At 41.9% G+C, this 10,462-nt stretch overlaps 1 protein-coding gene across 4 annotated transcripts; it reads right to left on the bottom strand.

Annotated features, from left to right (window-relative positions):
• Positions 1–2,046: 2,046 nt before the first annotated feature.
• LOC146519417 (uncharacterized) lies at positions 2,047–5,635 on the bottom strand. Of its 4 annotated transcripts, none has more exons than XM_085157891.1 (6): positions 5,254–5,635; positions 5,003–5,213; positions 4,731–4,772; positions 4,517–4,627; positions 3,810–3,931; positions 2,047–2,804 (listed from the first exon to the last, which is right to left on the bottom strand). In XM_085157891.1, the coding sequence occupies exons 2-6, from the start codon at positions 5,031–5,033 to the stop codon at positions 2,718–2,720; spliced, it is 393 nt and encodes a 130-aa protein (XP_085014017.1). In that variant the 5' UTR covers positions 5,034–5,213; positions 5,254–5,635; the 3' UTR covers positions 2,047–2,717. The 4 variants fall into 4 exon arrangements, with proteins under 4 accessions (XP_085014017.1, XP_085014019.1, XP_085014018.1 ...); XM_085157893.1 differs by having other exon boundaries at positions 3,810–3,947; positions 5,254–5,624; XM_085157892.1 differs by lacking the exon at positions 5,003–5,213 and having other exon boundaries at positions 3,810–3,947; positions 5,352–5,623.
• Positions 5,636–10,462: the final 4,827 nt, after the last annotated feature.

Here is a 10,462-nt window from a genome sequence, read left to right as displayed (position 1 = left end):
AATGCTCCACCAAACGGTTGATTTGTCACTTTATGGTGCTAATGCAAACATTAACCTAAATGTTATTAAAAGATTATCAAACATCCAAACTACAACTCTGATACCAACAACAACGACATCTGCCTCCTGCAGCTCTCCTCACCGGTGACTTTCAGCAGCTACATTTCTCCCGTCTGCCTGGCAGCTTCAAACAGCACCTTCTACAGCGGTGTTAACAGCTGGGTCACCGGCTGGGGCAACATTGGAGAAGGAGGTGGTTCATAAAGACGCCTGTTCATTTTTAGAGAAATAATCACTTTAATGCAGGAAACAAGTGTGCTGTCTCACAAATATCTAAAATAATCATATTCTTCTATAAGGTTAAGTCTGTGGAGATAATTCAAAATAAGAAAGAAAGATTATGTGTAACCAGTTAGAAACTATATATTAGTCTTTTTCAATCAAAATCAATCCTTTTATACAGTTTGTGTCTCAGACTTTGTTGACACATTTCTACATTTACTTTGTTTTACTGCCACCAACTGTCAGCCAGTGGAACAGCACAGGATGAGCAACAGCAGACAGACATGTTTTCCCACCAACACCACCCCTACAACCACCACCAACAACAACAACACTCCTACAACCACTACAACTGCCACCAATACTACCCCCCCTACAATCACCACCAACAACAACACCCCTACAACCACTAGACACTATCTTTCATACTGTTAGCTGAGGAAGTTATGCAGCAGTTTCAGACCTCGGTGGTAAACTGTGGGAACTGTGGGAGCATCTGTACAGACGTGTTTGCACTGCAGCAGGTAAATGACTGGATTCTTCTTCTCATAACACTGTCTGCTGACATGTTGTTTATTCTGGACCATGGATTTAGCTGCTTATCACAGTCACATGTTGAATTTGGATAGTTCATCATCTTGAGTTTCCAGAGTGCTTACAATCTTCAGAAACATGTACAAACATAAAGCAGCTCTAGCTTTGAAGTTTCAGTCTTCATTAAGGGCCAATTAGATTTCATTTAAGAGAGCTTCTGTATTTTGTGTTATTTTTAAGCCTTTTTACATTTTTTATTAGAGGGAACAACCTGGCACCCAAATAATTCTGAATTTTGAATTTTAACCTTCCTGTCTCTTTGTTCAGGGTGATTCTTGCGGCCCGCTGATGTGTAAGCAGGGCGGCTCTTGGTTCCAGGCGGTCGTGTTAACAGCTCCAAGCTCCTCTGCCAGGAAAAGACGAGAAACTCAGTCATGACCTTCTCCAGAGTGAGCTCCTTTAACTCCTTCCTGACTGAGACCCTCGAGATGCGCTTGGCTCCGGCTTCCAACACCACTGCCAACCCCACCAATGCTCCCATCACTACCACTACCAGCAGCACCTATACCACCACTATGGCCACCACTACAAATGACTCAGTGTGTTTGACACCAGCGGCTCAGGCCTACACATTTTGCCATCTTCCACCTTCTCAGCCTCACCCTTTGTCTCCAACTCTTCCTGTAGAGAGTCTGACCTGATTTACATGATGTCGCGGACACAAATGAATGTGAACAAGCCTCGACCTTGAGACTTTCAGTCTTAAAGCTGTGCCTGCAAAAATTTGACTTGATTCTTAACAGGTTATCTAAAGAAAGCTCAGTGGTGAAGCTGTGGAGGATCAAATCATACATTCTACTGGACGAATCATCAGCACAAACATCTGGAACACCTGATGGAGAGGTTGACTACAAATCTTAGTGAGCAGAAGTCAGCAAATATCCGCTAAACAGATAAAATGACATAAAGAATTTACATGTGGAAAACAAATGTTTGATATGAGGGATGAAAGAATAAAAAATTGTGGGGTAAACACAAAATGTGTCTGTTTTATTGCTTTGAGATGACGTGGAAATCCTTCCTGTTTGCAGTACTGTCCTGGAAACATAAACAGTACAATCCCTGAACATGCTCATGTACATATGGCACTGTGTGCAAACTCAGCTGTAACTTTGTAGCTACTTCCCGAGGAGGGAGGTTTTAGAGGGAGGAGATAAAACAAGAAGAAGCTTCTGTGGTGTAAATGTGGATTTAATAAAACATTCGTCAAAAACAAGGTACTGAAGGTACTTTCAGCAAAACAGACATCAGCTCGGCGTGACCTCAGGCCGTTTCATAAGGCACAAGGTCTCTTTTGGCGTTGATGCTTTTAATCCAAGACCCGCTGCTCGGGGATAATGGCACCGTTTTAGAGACCTACAGTCGACATTATCACAATCCACCAAGGGCGGACCCTGATCAGGAAGGAAGCGAAAACCTGCCCATTCAGTCAGCTCCGTGTGATCCGAGTAAGATCGATGCAGCTACTCAGATGAACACACAGATGGTCCAAATGCAGTAATTATAGTAAATGTAGAGGAGGATATGTGATGGTGGTGGTGGGTAGTCTCTTAAATTAGTGTATAGAAAAGGCCAGCCAACCATAGTGATTATAGAGCCACATTTACAGAAGAGATATATCAGCATACAGCTGCCGGTTAGCCTATCAGTGGCAAGGCAACCCATTCTCTGGCAATGAAAGAAAAATGTTCAGTCTCAAAAAGTCAAAGAGAAAAAGTCAGTGAATGACTCAGAAGAGAAGGTGTAAGGCCGGTTCTGTGTGTAGCCACCTCCATCTCCGCTGTAAATGCTATAACAAGTATAAAATTAGTTCGGTGGATGAGCACCTCCATCCTCGCCTCCTACTTCATCCTGATCTCGAAGCATAAACAGTTGCAGGAGTCGCAGTCAGGAACCTGGCAGGTACAGGCACAGTCCCACCTGGAGCACTGTAGGAAAGAAAAACACAGCAGCTCAGACAGGAGACTAACTTTCTGGGCGAGGATTTAACGGCGGCACCTGCTGTGTCCTGAAGAACCCGCAGAAACCAACAAGCACGCTTGTGTAGCTTCACCTGTCCCAGCAGGTGAACTTCTCCTGCAGCCAGGAAGCTGTTTTACCCACACACATTCATTATTTTAAGTTACCATTATACACCTGACAATAACACTTAGATCATGAGGCGTGTGGTGATTCATACCTCCTGATTTTATTAAACCAAACTATACATTTTGCATTAACGATACACTTTGATCAGCTAACACAGCTGACAATCTTGATCATATGTAAGCTTACTTTCTTCACATAAGGCAACAACAAGAAGCAGCTTTTTCGACAGCAGCACAGAGTTCAGAGGTCAGCTGTGGGTTTAACAGCCTGCTGATTCAAATTCTTTGTGGGTTGCAGCATGATATGGACAACGCAGTGTTGTTTAACATTTACATGATCTGCAAACCTTTGTCAGTCATGGTGGGGCGGTCCAGCCCCCTCTGAGGAACCTGACACAGCTGACACACAGCTCTGCAGCAAATGTTCACCTCACTGTGAATGGGGTCACTGGCTTCCCAGTTCACAGACATTATTGATACACCATGTCATTACTGATAACATCTGAGATCACCAAGATTAGTGCCTCCAAAGTGGTTTGAGAAAGTGAAGGGTTGCTGGTTTGTCTCCAGTAATCTCCTTTGGTTTAGGGGTAGTGGCACCTGATGTGACCACTACAGGAACAGTGAGGCTTCATTTTATTTACGTCAGTTTTTAATCGCTCTGTCTTTTAATGACTATCATTGATTTATTTTATATAATTATTCACTGTAAAATGAACCTTCTCCCACCTCATCAGCATCATTGTTTGAATGTGTCTGAGTGTTTTATCACATTTTACACCAACATTGAGGAGAGTGTTTCCAAACGTGAGCTCATGTGACCGCCAGTGCTGCTGGTTTACTTACAGAAGCCGGAGAGCACGATTCAGCCAGGAATGGTCCCACAGCCGGCAGGCGGCAGTCGCACATTTCACCCAGTCTGATGCACTGCTCGCACACAGAGAGGCCTGCGCAGCATTCACTGCACCCTAAAGAACAGTAGTCCTTAAAGGCACACAGAAATGCAAAAATCTGTCACATGACCTCAGTCAGAATCCTGCTAGACCCCAGACGTCATGCTGTAACCTCAAATACAAACTTCTTTAAATGCTGAATAAATAACCCTTCCACAGCTGGGTTGGCTGATCTTCTCCAGAGTCCAGTCGTCTGTGTTACACTTTATAAACTGCATCTCTCAGAATCAGGGGAACAGTAAAAGTGCATGACTGCCTGCACAGCCACAACCTGAATAAACCCACAGGGTTAACTACTGCACCTCAAGCAGACACAGGCATGTTTCTGAGAACTACTGAGATATAAAAGTGTTCATAAGCTGTAAAATGATAACTGCCAGGTTTACAATATAAACGTGTCATGTATATTTTCCTATACCTGCATGAATCCAGCAGAGAATTTTATTATAAGTTCAAAGCTGACAGCACAGTGGGTAAAAAACAGCCCATAGAGCAAAGACGGGTCCCTGCAGGGGTCAAACCAAAGGTAAGTACCTCACAGGGAACCATTTCTTAGTTTTCTGGTCTGTAAGAAGCATGAACCCGGCCAAGAGCACCAACCTTGAGGCAGTATCGGATCCAGAGCCCAATCCCTAGGACGATCATGTACAGGCTCACAGTGATGATCAGCACTGCAGGCAGAGGGATTGCAAGCCTCCAAACAGGCAACACCTGAAGAAGAAGACCAACTGAACATCAAACACGTGACAGTCGAGCTGAAGAGGCGTCACACCTGCTGTCCTCTGACAAAAAGTAATGGATTAAGATTCCTCACCGGCATTGTGTTTTTCTGAAGTCAGAGAAGCCTCAGGAGTGTCTGAGGAAAACACAGAGACTTAAAGTTTCACCACGACACAGGAAAGACTTTGCGTTATCTTCTGTTTCAGAGAAAATCAGCTGCCAGAAGCACCGCGGCTCGTCCACAAGCATTTCAGAAACCTGCGCTCAGCTCAGGGTGCTGCCGGAGCCACCCTCACTCAGAGAGCCACGCGCACTACAACCACACAGGATTATCTCAGAGGTCTGAGGTTTCTATCGCCTCTCCACCTGTTAAAATCGGGTCTGCAGCCACGCCCATCAGCTCCAGGTTTGTCCTCACCAATCTGGAGTGCTTCAGAAACCAATTTAATGGAAGGAAGTCTAACGCTGTTATTAAAGTCTGGCCGTTTCTGAGCTTTGAGTGATGTCCCTGTCTGTTATTCTGATTCTATCTCATTTACTTTTCTTTTGTTTCCCTCTAAAGGATTCTGGCTGGTTCCTTATTTACGATACTTCTTTAATGTATTTATTTATTTCACATTATTCTGTCATCTTTAGCTCGTTCTGTGTCGTTAGCTCTGAAACGTTTTTATTCCTGATGAATCCGTTTTGGCAATTATAGTTTAACTGCAGTTACCTGTTAAACTGAAGATGCTGCCGTTAATAACGCCTGAAACGTTACAGACGTTTTACAACTAAACAAACGACCGGAAGCTCCTTCTGCGCGTTCACGGCGCTTTCGGTAACAAACATGAGCGCGGAGAGTTTCGGGGAACTCACATTTGTCAGGTTTTATCGTTAAATGTGGAAGAAAGCAGTTTCTCTGGAGCCGCCGCACTGCTACTGCTCAAAAACAAGACAACGCTCGCGCTATGGCGGTGGCTGCGCTACCATGGAGACAGACGGGAGCCCACCAGGAACAAAAAAGGCGAGCGCGAAAACCGTCCAGCTTCGACTCGCCGTTTGTCCACAGCTTTGTTAAAACCGATTAGAATAAAAATACAAATTCTGATTGTGGTTGAAAATTAAGAAAAACTTTTTTTTTTTTTTTAGATAAGAAAGAGATAAGATTGTGTTGATAGGAGTTATATGGGTTAGTTCAGCTTCACCACTAGGGGGCTGTCTAAACCAAATTGTGATATATACTGTGTCGTAGAGGCAGCGGCGGGTTATGTTTACATGCATGGATGTGAGCCACGTTAAAATAAAGAAGCTTGCTCACTACTACTGATGTTTTATTAAAAACACGACAAAGATGAGATAAGTGTGGGGTAATTTCCAATAAACCAAGTTCAAAAAGGGAGTCTATGGCTGACGCGTGTTCCTGGTTTCCAAAAGAAATGCTTCCAGTTGCATTATGATTTGAAGACTGTTTATTTATTACAAACTGAAGATGTACCAATGAACTCCTTCCTAAATAAGCATGAAAGTTCAAAAAAAATAGCAGTTACCCAGAACTACCTGTGCACACGGTCAGAAAACCGTGAGACTCCTCACCTCTCTGTCCACGCTCCTCCCCTTCCCTCTCACACAAGGTTTCATGCTGCATGCACTTACATACTTAAAGTGAGAGGCACCCCCTTTTAGGTTCCAGTCCCAAAACAGTGACTTAAAATTACTTTATGTAAACACATATATTTTCACATTTATTAATCCTGAAAAGATGACTTATGTAATGAATCTATGAATTATAAAACAAACATGAACTCAATCGTAAATAAAAATATAAAGCAGACGTCTGGCGTTTACAATAAGATAACTTTATTAATCCCTCGGGTGGATTCCTCTGGGAAGTTACAGAATGTGAGTATGTCCACATATATAAATACAGAGACATGTGTAAATAAAGAGCATACAAAAGGGATAAATAGAATAAAAAAGAATAAGAATACAAGGGAATTGCACATTTCAAATATTGAAGTTTATTGCACCGTTGGTTATTAACAAAAAGTATTGCACAGTGAAGAGGCACTAACGCTTAGGACAGCTTAGTTGCCCCCCCCCCCCCCCCTCCTTTGTCCCCCTGTCTCTCAGTTTGATGGCGTGTGCGACAAAGTAGTTTTTAAGTCTGTTGGTTCTTGTCTTGGGAGAAGCAACCTGTCACTGAACAGACTCCTCTGGTTGTTTATGGCCGTGTGCAGAGGATGCCCAGCATCGTCCATAATTCCAGCAGTTTTTTAGTGTACTTTTCTCTGCCACTGTCACCAGAGTGTCCAGCTTCATGCCGACCACAGAGCCAGCCTTCCTCATCAGTTTCTCCAGCCTGGATGAGTCCTTCTCTGCTGTGCTGCTCCCCCAGCACACCACAGCATGGAAAAGTACTCCAGCAACCACCGACTGGTAAAACATCCTCAGGAGCTTCCTGCAGATGTTAAAATGTAAAATTTAATTCTAATTTGATTTTAAGAAGATCAATGAAAGATGAGAAAGAACAGGAATTGTCAGAGAAAAGACAAAAAGCGTCTCTTACTCAGGGGAACACATCGCTGCATCTTTCAAGGTGAAGTTTGAGTTTGACTACGCACTGAAACCAATAACTCACAAAAATCTTTCAGGGTAAAGTTGTTTTATCGTTTGTGTAGTCTACACACTCAACCTTTTGAACAATAATTGAGTAACTGGCATTTTAACTAAGGAATGACTTACACTCGCTTCACTGGCCTCTTCATTAGGTACACCTTGGTAGTCCTGGGCTGGCCCCCATTTTTCATATGGAGAGGGGGTCAATTAATTGATACCGAATCAATGCAGGCACCAGTGGATGTGAATTTTTCACTCACTCTGTGTCTACACACCCCTCTGCATTTAATTATTAGTTATTCTTAATCTCTGGCTCTCTTCCACCGTGTGTCTTTGTCCTGTCTTATTCACCCTTATTCACCCCCAGCCTGGCTGACTCAGCCTGGGGGTGCTGGAAGTTTCTTTCTGTTAAATTTTCCTTCCCATTATTGCCAAGTGCTTGATGTTACTGTTGTTGTGATTTGGTGCTTTTTAAATAAAATCGAACTGAAAAAAGACTACTCTACCTCACCAATACCTGAAAAATATTAAAGAAAAATATGCTTATTAAGTTTATTCTTACTAAGAATGACAGTGATGGCAATGTTCTGGTTTGCAAAGAAAAGGTGGAGTCTCTGCTCATGTTTTTTTTTTTGTTTCCTGGCAAGGTTATTATCGTTAACGAAAACTAACGAAATAACGAAAACTAGAAGTGAAAAAACATTTTCGTTAACGGAAATAAAAATAAAAACAAAAAAAGGAAAACTAACTAAAACTATAATGAGTGTTCACAAAACTAACTAAAATTAACTGAATTTATAGCAAAAATGTGTTTAGTTTTCATTGATGTGTGCGTGTCATACAATAGTCAAGGGTGAAAATGAAGTTTAGTTTCCAGATTTTTTTCTTGCTGTGTCTCATTATGCCAGCAGGGGGCAGCACGTTAGTCGAGTCGTCTGTGTTGCTGCTCCGTCCACGCGCAGAATCATGTCAGGAAAAGTCGGGAGCCAGAGTCCAATTTGGGATTACTTTGAATATGACTGTGTTTTGGATAAAGCAAGTGTCTTGTAGTGGAAACAGACAAATTATGAGGGACATTTCTAAAGGGGAAAAATCCCACAAACCTTAAAGTGCACTTGAAAAGCTCACACAAGAAGGCTAACCTAGCTTAGCTTGAGAAGGTAAGGGAGCACACTCAACCCTCATCCCCAGAAAACAGAAGCTAACCCCAGGCAAGGCAGCGTGATGCATCCCGAGACAACAGGACGGGGATATCTACACAACTGTGTGAGTCAATTACCTTCAAAAAGTTTATCAATTCACTTGAACCAAAATTACGAACACCCGGTGCTGCGAGAGTTAATAGTCTCATTGGGGCCAAGATATACGTTTTATAGTTGCCTGGTATCAATGGTTGTTCATCTGCCTTTATTTATTTATTTAAAGAACCCATAGGTGGGAATGTGAGTTGTCTGTCTCTGCGTGTTAGCCCTGCGACAGACAGGCGACCTGTCCAGGGTGCAGTATGGTAGCTGGAATAGCAACATACCCAAGGATGAGCAGAATGACTGATATGATGAAACTGGGATTTTGTTACACTTAATTATTGCAAACACAACTAAAACTATAACTGAAACTAATCAAAACTAAACTGAAACTAAGGATTTTCAAAAAAATAAAAACTAAACTAAACTAGCAAACAATTGGTAAAAACTAATTAAAACTGATATAAAATTGAAAATCTGAAGTCAAAACTAAATAAAAATAAAAACTAATGAAAATTGCAAAACTATTAAAACCCTGTTTCCTGGTTTATTGGTGTCACATTGTTGTCATTTTTCTATCTCAATAAAACTCCTGTTTCAGGTGTCTCAAACTGAGCATGTGCAAGCTCTTCACTTGCTCTGGATTCAAGTCTTTAATAACCTGCTTATTTACAAAAAAGTGTCATAAGATCTATTTTGACCTCTTTGTTTATCATCTTCAGGTCCATTCCTGGCACTACAAACATGAACCTGCACGTCTGCATGCCTGTAAACATGTTCCCTGTTCTTCTTGTTATCACTTACTGGCAGATCGAGCTTGCTATTTGTTACCATAATAATATATAATATATAATGTTACCATTACAGTATTTCATGAGAACCATTTTTTAAAATGCCCCCACCCACCCCAAAACACACACACACACACACACACACACACACACACACACACACACACACACATTTGCAGGGTAGATGTTCAGACTTGAATCACGAAGAATCATGAAGTCACAGATCAGGTTTTTTTCCCAAAACAAGTTAAATCAGCTGTTTAATCAAAGGGCTTCTGATGGTTTGTATTTATAAAGAGGAGGAAAATCACAGGTGTCTCAGTTCCATCCAGTAATCCAGTAACCCAGTAATCCAGTATTCCAGTAATCCACACCAGCGAGCACAATGCCACCACCCTGGATCAGCTGAACTGTATTGATATTATCAGTTACAGCTAAAAAGATTACAGGATAAATGAGGAAAACATTGTGTTTGAACCCACATTATGAACCATTACACTGTTAAGGCTAATTAGTAAGATGTAGCTATGTCAAATCTGCTTGAGATTAGCAAAACAGAGGTAATATGAACACAATATATGTTACGCACACCAGTACTGAAAGCTAAAGGTATCACAATTTGCAGAGGCAAATCATGCAGCGAGAGAGAGAGAAGTGGTTACCTCGAGTGAGTGTATTTACAAGTGAGGGGTTACAAACAGAAGCAGGGGTGGCATGAACAGAAACTAAGGAAAATCTAAACTGGGAAAACTAAGAAACATGAAACTAAACCTGAAACGCGAGGAGACTGAGGGCTGAGGGCATGACAGGGCATGACAAACACATGCTCGGTCTACATGGGCAGGGGTCCTCAGAAGGTCAGATAGACCGGAAGTAAACGGCTGTGAAATGGGACGGTCGAGCCTTCAGATCTGCTTCACCGCTGTCTCGTGGAGTTTAATAAACTCGTCCGTCTGCTCCTTGATATCTAAAATATAAAAGTACACTGGCGTAAATTCTCGACCGTCTCACACTTCTGTTTAATCAGTTTTCTGTTTGACGTTTATTCAGCTGTGTGAAAATCCCGGAGGAACCCACCCGGGGGATTAATAACGTTTTATTTTATCTAATAATCTAATAACTTTAATCTCAGCCACACTGATTTACTCATGAACAAATAAAGCAAGACAAAACAATAAAAACGAAAATTTTTG

The sequence above is a fragment of the Neolamprologus multifasciatus genome, chromosome 4 (genome assembly GCF_963576455.1).
Source record: "Neolamprologus multifasciatus chromosome 4, fNeoMul1.2, whole genome shotgun sequence".
NCBI classification, from domain to species: domain Eukaryota; kingdom Metazoa; phylum Chordata; class Actinopteri; order Cichliformes; family Cichlidae; genus Neolamprologus; species Neolamprologus multifasciatus.
The sequence above is the reverse complement of the archived record's forward strand: the minus strand, read 5'-3'. Positions and strand labels throughout refer to the sequence as shown.

Bases quoted from the DNA above. Each gene is read 5' to 3' on its own strand.
- LOC146519417 (XM_085157891.1), bottom strand. From the start codon at position 5,033: ATGGGCGTGGCTGCAGACCCGATTTTAACAG. The intron at 4,628-4,730 runs GTGAGGAATCTT...CTTCTTCTTCAG, and splicing joins TTCAGAAAAACACAATGCCG to GTGTTGCCTGTTTGGAGGCT. The intron at 3,932-4,516 runs GTTGGTGCTCTT...ACTGTTCTTTAG, and splicing joins GGATCCGATACTGCCTCAAG to GGTGCAGTGAATGCTGCGCA.